The 18050-nt window shown below is 42.7% G+C and overlaps 1 protein-coding gene across 2 annotated transcripts in view; it reads left to right on the top strand.

Moving 5' to 3' along the window:
• The window catches only part of MCTP2 (multiple C2 and transmembrane domain containing 2), a 117176-nt gene extending 108851 nt beyond the window's left edge, over window positions 1-8325 (top strand). For both annotated transcript variants that reach the window (XM_033071097.2, XM_033071098.1), the window contains 3 exons: window positions 850-959; window positions 3308-3405; window positions 5614-8325. In XM_033071097.2, coding sequence (XP_032926988.1) covers window positions 850-959; window positions 3308-3405; window positions 5614-5682 — 277 coding nt within the window. In that variant the 3' untranslated portion in view covers window positions 5683-8325. The remainder of the gene's footprint in view (window positions 1-849; window positions 960-3307; window positions 3406-5613) is intronic.
• The last annotated feature ends 9725 nt before the right edge of the window (window positions 8326-18050 follow it).

The raw sequence follows: 18050 nt of genomic DNA on the forward strand, positions 1-18050 counted from the left end.
TCAAAGATGTGTTAGCAATGGCTTCTCACCTTCAGTCCATCATTGACTTGCAGATGAGAGGTCTGAGTGAAATAAAATCCTGTTTTTCACTACAAAGTGGCCAAAGTCTGAAATGCTGTAGTAACTGAGTCTTTCCAGAGGGCTCCTCTTGGGAAAAATCCGATGTGGATTGTTGGAATGCAGAAGCTTGGGCTGCTGCTGGCTTATTACAGTTTATCCAAGCCAGCCTCCTATATTCAGTGAAGAATTGCTGAAATCTAAAGATACAGGAGAACATGTATATATACGTAGACAGATTTATATAGAATATTATGGCCCTAATGTTGTACAGAGAACTTACTCGAACTGCTCTTTCACAGTTTGGCATCATAATTACGTAATCCAGTGGAAGTTATTTGTTGGGGCTGTCTCTGGCTACCTGCCACACCTGGGCTGTGCAGTGGACACACATCTTGTGTCATCTCCACCGTGGCCCAGTGGAGCTGGCTCAGCCCACTCCTCAGATCTGATAATCTGCTCTTGAATAATGCAGAGTGGAGAGCAGAGATGTGTGTAACAAGTGTGACACGTAGAAGAAGAAACAAAAACAACTCACTTACACGCCTAACATCTTCGATGAGCTCCCCAGGGCTCCTCTTCTCTTTCCTTATCATGATATCTGTCTCTCAGATATCTCACTTAATCCATTATAGCATCCAGATGTAGGAATCTGCTTATCCACCTTCCAAAGGCTCTGCAATTTACAGCATATCTGAGCACTGCAAAGAGGTCATTAAATTATTATTGGGTAGCAGAGCACAAACAGTGTCCAGCAGAAATGTTGAGAGGGATTGTGTTTTTTCCTTACAGCACATTCAACTGGACGGTGCCTTTCCTCTCTGTCCTGGCCTGCTTGGTCCTGGCAGCAGCAACAGTTATTTTGTATTTTATACCACTGAGGTACATTGTTTTAATCTGGGGTAAGTACTCCACTGTGTCTCATTTGTATGAGATAAATACAATATGTGTCTACAGAGTGAAATCAAACAAGCTTTAAAGACCTGTTACACAGACAAACAAGTGCTGTTGCTTAGAGGTGAATAAAGATGCTATGAACTTCTTAAAATTACCATTTCTCCCCCCTGGGTTATCCGATAATTTGCTTTTCTTAGGGTTCTTTATAAGTTTCCAACAGCACCACAAGAAGAGCATTAGCCTAGATAAGCTACTTTCAGTGTTATTATTCTTCTGCAGGAAAGTAATTAGTTTCCTGGTGCTGGAGCCCTCCAGCTGGGAAATGGTAGGAAGTGGACAAGATGTGTTTGCAGAGCTGGACCATGTAGATCTGGGCCCTGGGAGCCTTTTGGGTCTGAGTATCCTGGCAGCCAGGACAGCCTGTGCCCAGTGGGACCCATGGAGCATCTTCTTTTGGCATGGGTCTGTATTTGTGTGAAGATACATAATGAACTGAAAGAGAAGCTTTTAAAAAGCAAAACTTTCCTGGTGGTGTTATGAAGAAATATGAGATCATCTTTCACAGGAGGAGATGGCATTCAAGGGCACAGGACTAAGGGGAATGGCTTTAAACAGAAGGAGAGCAGGTTTAGATCAGATATGAGGAGGAAATTCTTCACTGTTAGGGTGGTGAGGCTCTGGGACAGGCTGCCCAGAGAAGCTGTGGATGCTCCATCCCTGGAAATGTCCAAGGCCAGGTTGGACAGGGCTTGGAACAACCTGGGATAGTGGAAGGTGTCCTGCCTGTGGCAGGGGGTTGGATTGAGGTGGTCTTTAGGACACCTTCCAACCCAAACCATTCTATGATTCCAGCTGCTGAAGACTTTCTACATCTCCAAATGACCTCCTGCCTTATTTAGGGTGCTAACTTTTATCTCAGCCTTGAGGTGGAAGGGTGTGGAGAGCACAGTGCAGGTAAATCCTCTCTGCCCTGCAGAAGCTCAGCCCTGATGTGGCTCTGAGTTGTAGGGACCCCCTGTCACCCCTGGGGCTGACCCAGCAGCTGCTGGATGTAGAAAAGGGAGAGAATGAGAAGGTAACATTAAAAAAAAAAAGCCATTCTTGAGCAACAGCAACAAAGAAATAAAGGAATAAATCAAACAAAAGAAAGGGCAAAAGGAAAGGGGAGAAATTGCTGGGAGTAAAAAGTTCAGTAACAAAATATTGTTGTTCTTGTATGGAAGACATGGTGAGTACATGAAAACTATACATCCATTCAACATCATCTAGAGTGACAGGGCCTTCAAATATGATACATGTTAAACAACTACCCTGTGGCAAGGCCTCAAAAGACCTTATGGTATTTTCTGTTTTTTAAAAATCAGGTACACAGAAAATTGTGTTGTCATTTTGCTACAAGTATATGGCTGAAAAGCTGAATCTCAGATGTGAAGCAGGTACATTTCAGAGAGAGGAGAATGCTGGAGCAGCCATCACATTTGAAATCACTTTCAGGGAAAGCACTATGAGATTTTGGACAGGGGCATGATGGAATTGAATGCTGTATTATGATCCTCAGAGGCAACCAACATTTGAATTTTTTGCTATTCTTTAAAATGGGTTAGCTGATTTCCTTCACCTAGAAGACCTTAAGAGAAGCAAGAGAAGACCTTATGAACTTCACAATAATATGAACATTACACTCCCATGGATCTTGTGTCCAGGCTAGGGACCACCTCTGCCACTGAAGCTTAACTAAGTCCATGGAGATGGACTGCTATTGCTGCAGTTAATAAGCCTAATTATTCACACAAAGATCAAACTAAAGTAAACCCTGTGATAAGGTTTTCCAGTGTCCCACAGCATCATAATATGGGCAGTTTGGCAAATGTGGCTCTGCAGAAAGGGGATAAGCCATGAGGGATGGGGAAGGGAAGCTTTCATTTTCTGAAGAGAGGGAAGGAAAAAAACCTTTTCCCAATTATTTTCGGAGCCTTCTGGTTTGTCATGTAGGGCAGCAGATTTAACAGCACACTTGGTTTTCAGTGTGTGTATTCTCCCTATAGTCTCCCCAGATGAATTCATGCTGCAATTGCTTTTCACCACATTGTTGGCAACACATGATCCCAAACGTAGAGAAATACCTTTCTCAATAATGTCCTCTACTTCCTCCAGGAAGCACTTGTGAGTGATTCCATGTGACAGGGAACATGTGTGTGGCTTTAAGTCTGAGGCATTGTTTTCACACTAATTTTTACTTGTGAATTCCCTTTCCCTTTTTCACCTTGCCTGAACAAATTTAGAAGGAGGGAGTAGAAAGGGGTCATATTATTTTGTTTGCCTTTATTTTTAATTTTTTTTTTTTTCATCCTAGGCATAAATAAATTTACTAAGAAGCTTAGAAATCCCTATGCCATCGACAATAATGAGCTACTAGATTTCCTCTCCAGGGTACCATCTGATGTTCAAAAGGTAAGTAATGAATGGCCAGAGCCAACAGAGGCAAGGAGTGACACTGAGAGCGGCTGGGTGCTCCGTTTGGGAATACAATGCCAAAGACTTTTGAATAACAGCGATAAGGAATCTGGGGAAAATCCACAAAGGAAGGGGGAGAGAGTGTTAGAAGAGAGGGGAGCCAAAATCCTTTGTCAGAAGGATAAAATGATTGCAGAAAAATTATCCTGAAAAGACCTACTTAAAAATGATCTGGAAAATCACTCAGCGTGGTTACTGAGCTATGGTTTTCGTCACCTTTCTGCTCCGGTATTTGTACAGAGGGAGGAGAAAAATAGTCTCTTTGATAGAGATAACCATCCAAAAGGATTTGCTGAATTCTCCTTTTTCTCAAGATAGGGGGAGGAATGGCGGGGGGGAATTATTTCTGTGACATTGTGCTTGAGCTCCAGGCCTCCTTTGGACAATTCCCTGCTCATCTTTTTCTTTAAAGAAAACCCTGAAATGTGTTTAAAATACTCTACAGCTGATCAGATCAATCTTCTACCATTATAGAATTATAAGTTTTAATCTAACCAGAATCTATCCTCCCTCACTTTCAGTCAAGTCTTGTGTCTTCTCCCATTTCTTTGAAACAACAACATTGTCTTCAGCAATCTCGCCTATCTTCCTGGAAATTATTCGAACTATAAATCCTTTCGAATGTCAGGATCTGTTTATTTCTCTTGGAGAAGGGAAAATAGTCTTGCTGGGTAATGAAGCCACACAATATAAAGGATTCTTTCTTTTGTTTCACCTAACTGGAATCTGTGTCCCTGGGCCCTGATCCTGATGCTCAGGATCCCTCTGACATTGTACCTTTCTGTGTGAATCGTGGCACTTTCCCTCTGAGGTGCTGCTCACTGGAAATCACAATCTCACCTGTAGTGACTTTATTCTGTTGGAGACAGAAATTGAATTATTCACATGCAGTGTTGAGGCATCTGGTAGAAGCAGGGTTGGACAAAGCTTCTGGTGATATTTATTTCAAGACTCCACCAGACTGGTTGGTGGCAGCATTAATAACTGGGAAGATCTCACCATGGACTGGTGGGAGAAAAAAGGCTAAGCAGGAGCATTCATAGAGCCATTAAGCTTCAGTGCATTTTTATTTGTTGTCATTGCTCTTGTAGAGGCCACTGGATTTGCAGTGATGGTTTGCATATGCCCTTTAAGTGTTTATGTTTAAAGATAAACTGCTTTTCTATTTATGCTTTATTTAACATTTACACTTACAACATTTCCTTGAATGGTTTCTATCGTACTGGGGTCCTTTGAGCTCTCCAAGGAAAATGATCACCCATTTTCTATGGGAGGAATGATAAAAGTTCCTTGGATGGGGCAAACCTTGGAGTTTTCCACTAGTGCTGAAAACACTGACAGCCACACACTTTAGGGACGAGTCATCCATAGAAGCTCCAAAGCTCCTCTGTCTGGTTTGTTTTATGAGCTATCAATGCATCAGCATTTCACTGGGGTGCTGCAGTGAGTTAGAAATGACTCCTGCCTGTACAGTACCCATTTACAACCACATGTCGGACAAAAGACAGAGGAGGAGTGAAAAAGATGGTGTGTTCAGCCAAATTTTCCCCAGGATTTCAGTGGGAATACTTTTGTCTCCCACAACAGACAGTTTGGAGATTACACCATCCTTCACAGTTTGCCACATATGTTTTAATCATTTCATTGTGTATGGATTTGTTTTGAAAGGTGGAGGTAGCTTTGTCCAGGTTCTGTTTGGAAGAATACTTTCCTTTTCTGAAATTATTAAGTATTTCAGGATCCCAGGGTCTCTGTATGGTTTTGACAACCGTGATCTTACTGTCTATTGGGATCCACTTGAATTGAGACTCCTGAGAGAAGTTTATTAAACTAATAGGTTAATGCCAGAAAGATAAGAAAAACAACTCCCAAACCAAAACAAACCCAAAAGATTGCCGAAATCAGGTAGAGCCCCATGTATCTCATTAGAAAAATCTGCTTTTAATATTTTTGTTTCAAGAAATGATGCATGACTTCTCAAATCCTTCCTGCAATTAATCCCCCATGTTCCTGTGTTTAGAGAATGATTCATTACTTTTGAACCTTCCTTAGTTTCCCTGGGTTTGTCCTGGGGGAGCCATTAACACACGCTGCAGCGAGCTAGAGTTACCTAAGTGCAAACGTCATGCCTGTTTGTTTTTACAGGTGCAGCACGCTGAATTGAAACCATCCAGCAGCTCCAGCCCCATCAGGAAGAAGCGGAGCGCGCTCTAGGATGCAGCAGGGTTGGGAACGCAGCACCTCCCTCCCTGCACAGGCGTGCACACACTGCTCCCCTCCCCTCCTCCTCGCTTCAGAACAACACTAGAGTCACTGCCACAGACTTTCTCTTTCTTGGAAGATGTGGTTTTTGATAAACGCCTGTCTTGGGTTTTTTTTTTCTGGGTTGTCATTTTGGCGTGGAATCCCAAAAAAGAGCAAGGTGAAACGTGGATTAGTTTGTGGGATGGGGAGGAGAATGGGAGAGGATGGTGCAACTGCACCTTTTATTTTTCTTTTATTTTTTTCCCCCCTTTGATTGCAGAGACAAGGCTGGATGTGGCAGCACTCCCTGTGTTATGTAGGAAGAGATAATTCTGCTTAGTGTAGCAGATCAGCTGAGCTGATGTGAGGAGATGCTCTGAACCAGTTTTTAACATATCCAACAGATTTACATTAAGATATGAAAGCTATTCTTTTCTGAGTTAAATCACTGTGCCTAGAAAGGTTTAAGCTCTGAATTAACGAGTCTTTGATACCCATCTTCTGTTCAAGCAGTGTACATTTTAAAAAGTTTTTTATCATAATTAGCAGAAAGAGCTAGGAGCTCCAACAGTATCTCAGTATTTCATCCAGCACTTGTGGATTTTTCTTTTTCCTTTTTTTTCCCTTTTTTTTTTCCTCTTTTTTTTTTTCCTTAAAGCCCAGCCTGTGGTTAACTCTTTGTATACTGGAATCATCAGAAATCCATTGCTGGCAATGGATGCATGAAAACCTTATGCCATGAAAGGATTAAGAGAAAAGGCTAACTCAGTGACCTGAAAAGACTCTGTTGGCTTGCCTTTTATAATTCCATCTCATCAGATATTTTCAGCATAGCTGTTGTTTTCCTGTCTAAATCCAGAGGGGTCAACACTACAGATCCAAGAGGAAAAAAAAAAACAAAAACACTTTATAGCCTTAAAGGAACAAGTGCTTGTGCAGAAGGAGAGCACGTGCCCAAAGAAGTGTTTGTGCAAAAGTGTGCAGGCTTTGGTCCACCACTGATGTCTTCTTGCACTCTGTCCTGGTGGTTCACAAAAAGAGGACCCAGAAGTAAAGTCAAGTGGAAACAGCAATGGAAAGACAGAAGAAAGGACCCCATTTTGTGTTCTGTGAAGAATGTGATTTCTTGCTTGCTTACCAGTCTTTTGGCAATTGTGCACTTGCTTTATGTATTTCAGAAAACCAGCATTAGTCAGGTTGTTTGACTGGGGAAACTAAAACAGAATCATGTGTAAAACCTGCTTAATTTTGGTGATATTGCAGCCCTAGGTCCTTTAGGTGCTGTGGGACATTTTGGGAGTGATTTGTCACCACAAGTCATTGGTAGCAGGAGAGCTGGAGGTGTTGCTTATGATTCCCAGGCAGGGATTACCACCAGCATTCCCTGGGGCAGTTGACAGTACAAAGAAATACAGAAACCTGAGAGATAGGATTATTTTTGGGAAAAAAAAAAAAAAAAAAAAAGAAAAAAGAGAAAAAATGGCTCTGAAAGTCATCTAATAAAAGGTAAAATGGTTAAAACTTTGCTTATGGGTTGGTGATCCAGATGGAGTTGTATGTGATTCCATAGCACAATCCTGTGGGCCTGTTCCAGGAATTTGAAGAAGGATAGCTAACAGCAGACTATCTTCCACTGGGTTATTAGCTAGATTCAGTAGTTTTTCATAAGTTTATTTTTCGAAGTCCCACTGTGCCTTTGAATAAGGACAGGCACATTTTCATATACTTGATTGGCTAAAGAATGTATTTTGCTCATGCAAAGCTGTGTGTAGCTGCAAATGGAAGGATTGGGGAAAGATTATCCTGGTTTAAAAAGCCACAAAAATGCCTCTTTGTTTGCACGTGTGCTTGTGTACCCATGCATATACAGAGTTGTGTATAAAGAGTACATGTATAATGTATTTATAGGCGAGTGTGTGGGGGAAAATGGGTGAATATACAGATTTAAAAACCTTGAAAATGTTTATGAAAAATGCCAAAGATTCTAAAGCTTATCATCTCGCGTCTGTTCTTCTTCATTTTGTATCTTTCCCGGCATGTCTCTCTGGCTGAGCCAGATCTCTGCATGATTTGATTTACTTCAACTTAATGAAGCTGGTTGGAAAGAGCCTTGTAGAAATTACAAAATCTCCAGTAAATCTCCTTCTTGTACATACAATAGACATCCACGGAACCCTTTTGTTAAACCAGTTTCTCAATCTTCTCTGTAAACAATGCCTCATTGTCTCGCTTAAAACTATCATCTGGTTTATCATACTGTAATCTTGTCATTTTGTAAGGACCAAAGTCAGGCATATTTAAGCAGGCGTGTGGGATCTGATTGTTGATTTGAGTGAAAACATTCGACTGCGGGAAAAACTGTTTATTTATTCAGGAATTCAGATTGATACTTTAGTAGTTTGAGAGGTTTTTCTTTAGGTTTTTCCACGTGGAACTGATTTCTGTTCAGGAGACAGATATCTTTTTCTTCTTTTTTTTTTTTTTTTTTGGTGTAGATATGTTGGGTTTCAGAATAATTTGTATTAATTGTTATGCTGGAGACATACCAAATGAAGGGGTTTGGATGGTCCAGTACCTATATATGTTGTGATGAGCTCTTTGTTTTGATAAATGCTGTTTGAAATGCAATAAACATTTGAGTTTAAGATGATGCTTTTAATTTGTCTGGATTAGGAGATACATTTCACGTTTTTGCAAAATGCTGTGCTATAATATTTAATATCTGACTAGGTAAGCAAGGACATCCCTTGGCAGTGCAGTGTAACAATTCACACTGAAGTTTGCTTGGGGTAAGGAGGGTAAGTGCATCTCCTCTGCATCAGGAAATGAGGTAAAGTCTCATCTCACCTTCTACAATTCTTTAGTGGGATTTCCTAGGCTCTGCTTAAAGGAAAGGAGGGTTGTGTTTCTGCACAGTCCACTTATCAAACTCTATATTCAGATTTGTCATGAGATTCTTAAAGCAAGGCTACCTCTCTGTGTCCATTTCCCTCTGCAAATTATCAGTTTTTACATTTCTAAACTATTCAATGTATAGCTTGGAAATAAAAAACTTAGATTTTTACCTCAAGGTACTTTCAGGGCGTTTTTAGTCTAAGGTCTCCAAGACCAGAAGCCATTTAGAAGTTCCAGTCTAACTTTGGGTCTTTTGGATTGTAGAATTGTGGAGATACGGGAATGTGAAGCATGTCCACTGACTGTACAGTGTGCAGATAATTGGGTTTGACATGTATGTGCAAATTCAATATCTACTCACATTTGCCCAACCATAAGGTGCTGCTGAAGGTTTGGTTTTTTGGAATATTCATGAATAGGACTGAGGACTTGGTTTCCCTATGATCATTGTTAGTAAAAGTCAATCACTGAAACACACCTTGTGGGAAGCAAGCAAATAACTGAGTAAAGCACAGCTGGAAATGCCACACACCTTTCCTTTTTCTCTGCTTGAAAATCTCTGGATTTTACCCTTCAGCCACAGCTCTGCTTCCCCCTCAGTCACTCCTGAACCTCCCACAAAGCAGAGGAGAGCCCAGGCTTTGTCCTGCTGCCCAGGGATCCCCCTGGAGAGCCCTGCCCAGCAGACCAGCACCATGGGAAAGGGCAGCTGGTGTCCCCTAGAAATTAAACTGGCTGCTGCTAATTCCCTGCCTGGGGTAAGAGTACAACAACTCCCTGAACAGGACTGTCCCACTAGAAAACAAAAACTTACCATTTAATTTCCTGTGCTCTATATGGGGCTACATTTATTTTATATTTTTAATTTGGAGGGCCTTATTCTGCAGGTGCTACCACAAGTGGAACTGGAGTTATTTTCCTATCAGACCAGTGAGTTCACACTAGGAAGGAATTTGGCTTCTCCAATACCATAACTAAAAAATTGACAAATACCTTCAAACCTTAACCTTTAGATTTTCCATCCTTTAACTAAGCTGATGGATTATTTTGGAAATGTTATCTTTGGCTTTAGACACTATGGTATGTGTTAGAATGCTGTTCTGATTTTAATATTGTGTTTCGTTTTATCTGTAAAGCTGCATGTGTCAGGGCCCTGGTGCATCTATCCCTGTAAATCTCACAGAGGCTTGATAAGAATATCTGTTCCTCTGCATCCTAAGAGTTACCAACTCAGAAGGAAGCTGAGATACTCCAAATTTGTGTTGGTTTGTTGCAGATAGACTGCTTTAATAATTCTCAAATTTGGGTAAATTAAGCCAGGTGAAATATGATTTTGGGACAAAGTATCTGCCTGAGAGTTTATCAGAGGGGAAGACCCTCGGCAGTAATTGAGTAATTCAAGGAAAATATGAGCAAAGGTTATATTTATGATTAATGTAAATATTCACCAGCATTTAGAAATAGTATTGGAGTGAAAAAAAAAGTCTCTTGACATCACAGCATTTTAAATCTGCTTTTCTCTGTGATGCTGTGACTGAAAACACAGCATTTCAAGGGAATTTAGGGGGTCACTTTGTTTTGTATGGAAGACATGCTCATGTGACATAAATCATGAAACTGAGCACAGGGAAGCAGGAGATGGCATCCAGGTCTCAGTGTTTGCACCAGCACCAGCACCTGGGCAGGCACGAGTTCAAATTCTCAGTGTGGCTTTCACCTGAGGGCTGGTGATTCTTGTTAAATTTTATGTGGATGAACATTGCTGCGTGTTGGATTGAACACCTGCAAACTCCCTCTTGGCTGAACATGATGGTGTGCCTCTTGCAGGGGAGGAAAGTAAGAGCTGGAAGACTTGCTGGTGTAAAATTTGTGCTGATATCCTAGTCCAACCAGCCTTGTAAACTCTTGCAGAAGGAAGGCAGGACAGTCTCATGGGCTGGGCACGCACATCTGGTTCTGGGTCTTACAGGGCCAACCATGGTCAGGTTTAGATGGGCAAAAGATTTTACCTCTCACTCTTAAACACTGTCTGCTAGGATGGCTCAGCCAGCACGTTTAAGGAGTGACTTTCAGTCCAAGGAGGAAGCATAAGGGCCTGGCCCTCAGTGGTTTGGGGCACAGATGGATGGGTATGGTAGAGAATGGTTCCCCAGGGAACCTAGGGGCTGTTAGCTGGGGATATCTCCTCTCTGCTGGATTTGTTGTGATCAAACTTTCAGCAGATGAAATAATTGATTTTTTTTGCTCTTGATCTCTGCATTTTGGTCAGTTGCTTTTACGGTGGGATAAAATATTAAATGTTGAACTGTCATCTACAAACTGAAGGTGATAAAACCTAAGGAATTGGGCCTGCCACTTCCAAATGCACAGTCAGGCTCAATTCTTCAGTCCCAAAGGATCCAAATGCCTTCAGGACAGTGCAAAGTCTGCTCACCAGCAATGTTACAGCCTTCAAAGGCGCTGGTGAATGCTTCAATTTCACACTCAATACTGATAAGTGAATATGAGGGGGAGTCTTAGTCTACCCTGTTTTGGTTTTTTTTGTTTTTTTTTTTTTTCCAATAAGATCACATGAAAATTATTTCTGTTTCTTGAACAAGCACTGCTAGTTCTATCCTAGCTACTGTCTGTGGCATGTGAGATTTGACTGGTCTTTGATCTCTTGCTGTTGCATAGGGCAACTGATTTTATGGGGCTAACTAAATCTGTGCACAGCAAAACCATGTATTTTTCACTTGCTCAGTACTGCCACCTCCCAAAGTAAATATCTCTCATCCTCATTTTCAAGAGAAGATGCACAGTGGAAAGAGCATATGTTCCTACAGACAAAAAAAGCCTGTTAGATTCAGTGACTTGTGTGCTAAATTTTGCTTTGATCATGGCTGTCTGCTTTCTCCCTCCATCTTCTGTCTGCCCATGGTCGGCTCATTCCAGAGTGAGCATCTGAAACCACACAGCAGCTACAACCTTAGGAGAAGGGCTGGGAGGGGGGTGAAGTCTCCCTCCAGCTCTGGCAATAGACGACTTTACTGAAAGTCAATGCCATTCCCTTGCATTTATCACTGCCACTCTTGCTCTGCATATTTTTGGTATTCGCCATGCATTGTTAGCAGTGATTGTCATGTAATTAAATCACTGCTCATCACAAGAGCCTATTTTTATGCTGAGATAAGCATCAGAAGTCTGCTGCAGCGTCCCCCAGATCAATAAAGATGTTCCCTGTAGGATTACAAATAGTCTGGGGTTGTACAGGGCACTAGAATTAATTAGGAATGATTTCTCTTTTTCTTTTTTCTTTCAATACATTTTTAATTGTTTATCCATTTTCGATGGGCTTGTTTTTAACTCTGCCGTGATGGCCCAGATGCTTCTGTTCAGACCTTTAGAGTAGGATATGATACCAATTTGGGCAATACCATTTGATGTAAGCAGTCACAATTATCATCATCTTTCCACAGCCATGTGTGACTGTTGCTTCAAAATATGTTTTCGAATGAGGTATTTGCATTTCAGGCTTTGCACTTGAGATTGCAGTTAAATGGGTTTATTAAATGATTGAACATTGAGATCCAAACACAATGAGTAACTTTCAGGTGCTACCCTGAAGATTTTGGTATTCTGCTCAGAAGGCCAGAGGGCAAGTGAAGAAACTCGAACCATTTCCTGAAGAAGCATTTGCCTGCGGTCACAGGATGAGTATGTGGCAGAAAAATCAGCCTGGATTGTTTTGATTTAGGATTTCCTAGTCTCACTTTCCTGTCCACTTTCCTTTGTATTGTTTTTATATTTTGTTCTGCCTGTGTACCACCCTCCCATGATCTGTAGGAGCTGTAGGCTGTGTAAGACCTTGTGTGGTGAGACAGAAGCTCCTGGAGAGTTTCTGTAAGCAGAGTGGGAATGTCCATGAATGGATGAGGCATAGGGAAAGTCAAAGTCTTCTTTTCCCCTTCCCCTTAAACAGCAGAGTGGCTTGTCCTTCTGATCCAGCATCATCAAAAATGGAAACAACTTCCTCAGCTGTGCTGGTGAGAGTGTGTTTGCCCTCTCTAAAGCACAGGGAAAAAGAAGATTCCTTTCAGGGAATAGAAGCAGTGTCAGGATTCCTGTAGGCAAATATCACCACTTCTCTACTTGAAAAAGCAATGAACAATTGATGTTTTGCACTTGCACTGCTGTACTAAAGTGCTGCTCATGAGCTGCACCTGAAGTGCACTGAAATCAAATGCCTGTGGAGCTCAAAGGTTTGAGTCTTCAAAACTCTATGATAAAGGGATAAACAGTGCCCAAATTTGCTGCTGATAAACTAAGTGCCCCTAATGCTGAGAGGATGGTGATGGTCCGAAAGAGGGTTCCTCACAGTAACACAATGTTCATGGAAATTATTCTGCTGGTGTTAAAATTAGGAGACCCCATGCCCAGATACTCTACAGGAGAGAGGAAATACTTTAATTTCAGCCCATTAGGACCCAAGCTATGTGAGTTTACTGCATCACAAACCAGCAGAAGGTGCCTGTGCCCAGAGCATGATGTGATGCAACTCCTGTCAGGCAGCCAAAACCCATCTGCCCAGGGCTGGCATGGGGCAGCACAGAAGATCTGGTAGCTTCTGAACATCTCGAGGTTAAAAGCTTGCTGAGAACACTCTGAATGAACCTCTTTTCATGTAATCAGTCAGAGGAGAGCTCCTGCACAGGTCACATTCTGCAGCAGTGGCTTGTCCTCTCCTCCACTGCAGCACTGAGCACTAACAGTAAAAAGTGCACCATGGTTCAGCTTGTGCCAGCAGAGCCTGGATGATTTCAGCACTTGTTTCTGGCTTACCCCATGCAACAGAAAATTCACTCTTACCCCTTTTCCATTTGCCAGCTCCCTCCTTCCTCAGAGAGATGGAGTTCTGGGGATTTTGTTTATCTCCTGAAGCTCTGCAGGGCTGCTGCTCACCAGAGCAGTGCCCAGGGGTGCAAGGTATGAACATGCTCAGAAAGTGAGGGGTCTGTGGAGTGGGATTTTGGCAACCTTTCTGTTGCACATGCAGAGTGTTAGGCTTCTTTGTAGGGAATCTCTTTCCAAAATTATTTTCTGTTTTCTCACATGTTCAGTCATTTCCATCATCACAGTGTGACTTGGATTAAGGTAATTCATAACAGGACATTCCTGTAAAAGCCTCATAAATTGTTATGGGAAATAATTCTTCCTATTGCCAGATTGTAAGGTGAGTTTGTTCATTTTTTAACTCTAATAATAAGAGTTCAGGTGTATGAGATAAATTTAACATTGTTATTCATTTTGGTTGACTGCAGATTTTTGGGGAGTGGTTGGCATCTGTGCTACACCAAAATGCTCAATGTCATGGAAAACTGCATGACTTAACCAGAGGGGGAAGTGTACTGAGATTTTCAGTGGGCAGGTGCCTTAAATTCAGTGAACACCATCCCAGTCCTGCTGAAGTCAATGCCATTTTTCTGAAATTAGCCCTGGACACCCTTGCTGAGTGGTGACCTCTGTGGCAGTTGCACGGTGGCCTCACAGACGATTTGCAAATTGCCCATGAACCATGCGTGCAAACGTGTCTGGTATGGTGCTAATTTACTGGCAAGGTCTGGGTACACGGATGCAGCACTCTGCTCCAGGGGTGTTCAGCTGTGCCCAGCAGCCAGTGTAGAGGTTTGATTTCTATGCAGCATGTCAGGGATGTCTGATGGATGGGCTCAGCCTCCTTTCACATGTGTTTAGAGATCTCCAACCAGGCCAGAATTTGCCAGATGACCACAGTGGGGGAGGCATCAGAAATATTTCCGTAAATATGACCCTTCCACACCCCTAAAAATTTATCTAGCTTGTGCATGGATGTTACAAAGCCCTTGTTCAGGGCTGCAGGAAGTGGCTGGACATTATCTGTCCTGTGTTCCGGCTGGGTTTATTTTGGGGTGGTCAGAAAGGAAATCCTAGTGGAGAGGCGGGTGGAACATTTTTGTTGAACTGATGTGAAAAAGAAAAATACCTGGCCATTTGAAAGGGTTTGAACTCTTAGCAGAAGGCTCTGGGAGATGGATGAATGGTCAGAGGGAGGTGACGGGCGGGTCAGAGGTCCTGTGGCATAACTCATCACTGTGAGAAATCCCTATCTCCCAGTGAAAGTCTAAGGACTGGCTGGCAGCAGCGTGATCTGTGGCAGCCAATTCATCAGAAGGATTTCCCGTCTGAATATGCAGATGTGTGCACAATTATTTTACCTATCTTCACAAACAGAGCCCGTGTCCCCGCACGCTGAAATAAATCTTGGCACTGTCCTTTCCAGGAGGCATTTTGGGTTCAGCCTGGTTGCCTGCATCCTGCAGAGTTTTGTTCAGCAGAGTCCTTGCAAACAGCTCCGTCTCCTCTTCCCTTTCCGCTTCCCCTTCCTCCTCCTCCCATCCCACTGCAATCACTGCTGCCCAGACCCATCCTTCACTCGCACAAAACTGATTTCTGTTTATGGAGCAGCTGGCAGCAGCAAGGCTTGAGCACTGAGCGATGACTAAGAAACAAGCCCACTTTTCCCTTAGCTGTCAGGAGCTTTTAGAAATAACACCCTCCTCTGAGGAAGTCAGAATAGCAACAGGAAAATAAGTAAAACCTATTATAAAACAGTTGTCCAAGAACTTAGGCACGGCGCGGGGTAGAGATCAATATGCTGTGAAGGTTAAATCTATTTTCACACTGTGTTCTATTTCACAGTTTAATGGTGTTTTAATGTGTCTGTCACTGAGCCCCCTTCATGTTATGCAGGTAGAGCCTTTACAAAGGAGAAATAACGTTGGCTTTACAAGCTTCACAGTAACATCTTATTTACCAGCTGAGATCTGACGCTTTCCTCTCTGGAGGTATGCCAGGGCCTGACTTTTATTTTTATTTTATTTTTTATTTATTTTATTTTATTTTATTTTATTTTATTTTATTTTTATTTTATTTTATTTTAATTTTTAAAATTTAATTTAATTTTTGAAATTTTTCTTTTAACTTTTTATTAGTATTTTATTTTATTTACTCCTCTTTTTTTTTTCTTTAAGTTTTTAGAAGCCGTAATGTGGTGTTGCATTTGCAATAATTTTAGATGGCTTTTGGGGAATGCCTGTAGGGTTGGGAGCAGCAGGAGCATGTGTGTGCCTGTGTAGAAGGGACAGAAATATCTACTGCTGTTTATACAAGCTAAATACATGGAGGATATGCAGAATTCCCAGGCTTGAGTTCGCATCCAATTCACAGTCGAATATTTGAGTGCTTTAGCTTGAGCTCAGCTGATGCTGAGATGTTGGATCAGGTTTGGGAAGAGCAGGGAGGACAAAGTAAAGGTTCTGAGAGAGGCTGGGGCAGAAGGAGGGCAGATTTCAGCCTGTGCCAGTGGAAAGGATGGAAGGAGAGAGAGAGGGAGCAAAGGCAAAGAAGGAAGTGAGGTATAAAATCCAGAGTATGTGCAGTGCTAAAGCACACAGTCCTGTCCTCTGTGTTGGTATAAAAATTGATATTTCTAAGGCTCAACTCACACCCTTTGTTTAGAAGAGGAAGAAGGGAAAAAAAAAACACTGTTCTGCTTTAATTATCTCTCTTGAGCTTCAGCTAGGAAGGGAGAGGTTGGGATACCCTAGTCCAAGGGCACTGCTGGCTCTGTGCTTCCACTGGGGAGTGGGGCAGGCAGTGCTCAGATGTGTGACCTCCTCGGTGGGGCTGCTTTGACAAAGCTCCCCCTGCCTGGGGCTGATCCACCACCTGGACACAGCCCCTGGCCATTCCAACCCCTGCAATGTGTCAGGGCTGCACACACCTGGATCTGCTCCCCCTGACAGAGTCACAGCCCAGCAGCTCCTCTGGTTTGCCATGAGTGAATCCAAGTGCCTGTGCTTTCCAGAGGGACTTGTCCAGACATCCTGCTACTGTGACTGATGTGTGCAGCTGAGGGAGGACAACCTGCCTGTGCCAGTGGCTTCTCCTGTGTGATCTCTGTGCCATCTTTGCCCTCAGCAGCTCCCTGGGAGAGCACTCTCCTTCTCCCTCCAGTGCCTTCTCACATCTCTCATCTTTTGCTCCCCCAGTTGCTCTCTACCCTCCTCTCCCTTTGTCTCGCAGCCAAATTACTTAGCTCTGCTCAGCCTCCTGGGAGGGGCAGGCTGTGAGAGGGGAATGCAGCAGAGGAGGAGATATGATATTAAATCTTCTCAGGAGCAACTTGTTAAAAACCTCACACTTCCCCTCAACTGGTCGCTTTGCCGGAATAAAAACCTTTGCTCTGCCCAGGTCTGCCGAGGGCTGGTGCTTGTTGGAGCGTGAGTTTTTAGACTTGCAGAGCATTGACTTGGCTTAACCTGTGTATCCCACCGCAGCAGAAATGTCTGCAATGTGTGTTTTGGCTTTGGTGTGCTGTCTGCTCCGAGTTCATCTCTTCCCCCCTTCCGTTTTCCATTGTTGGAACAACAATCTTCTGCTGGATGCAGAGCTCAGCCATCCCTGTATTGTGGGGCCAAAACAAACTCTCTGCTAGCGTGTTTTCCATCCTCCACAAGTTAAAATACCAGTGCTGAGAGCAGCTACCCTCCCAGGTGGGGAGCCTGTTGTCCGAAAATCCGACTGACTCCACGGGGCAAAACTTTCTCTCCAGCAATGCTGCTGAGAAATGAATTTATAATGAATTTATATCCTTTGGAGCTGAGGATGAATCACCTTTGGAGGGCTCCAGTGGTTCCCTCCCCAACCAGCACAGCCACCAAAGTGCAGAACTGAAACATCACCAGTATTCTGTGCTGCAAACCTCAGCACTGAGCACTTGTTTTATCTGTGCTTTCCAAATGGATGGAAACCTCTGAGAAGGTCAGGGCTGGAGACAGAAATCTTCAGGGAGACACAGTCCCATAGGGCTGCCAAAAATAGATTCAGTCCATTTTTCTGCTCCAGTTTTTCAAGTCTAATGTAGTTAAGGATGTTTGTCACCCAATACCCCTTGATCAACATCCCTAACACATTCACATCTGGACTTGTGTGAAATGGTGAGAAAAAAACATCTGCTTGGTAACAGAGCCTGTTGTTTGAATCTTGTGTCTTGGTTTGTTTTGGTGTTTTACACTGTCCTTTAAGGGTTATTTCACCTACTCCAACCACTAGATCAAGTCCATGAATATCTGAATTACAGGCTTGAATGTACACTTTGAAAATTCGTCCAAGTGAGGTCACCTTTCTGAAAAAAGAACTGGATACCTGTTATGGTTCTAATATTTAGGGACCAAATTTATGCAAGTATGCCACCTTAATCACAGAGTTTTAGATTAAACCGGAAATTTGAGAAAGCTGCCTGATCAAGTGGCTTTGAAGTTTAATGTTCATTTTTAGATGTAAAACTCTGATGCCTTGGGCAATCAATGGCCAGGTGCCTTATATCAGGTGTTAGGGTTTTTGGAAAAGTGACAAAAGCCACA

The sequence above is a fragment of the Catharus ustulatus genome, chromosome 12, assembly GCF_009819885.2.
Source record: "Catharus ustulatus isolate bCatUst1 chromosome 12, bCatUst1.pri.v2, whole genome shotgun sequence".
NCBI lineage: Eukaryota > Metazoa > Chordata > Aves > Passeriformes > Turdidae > Catharus > Catharus ustulatus.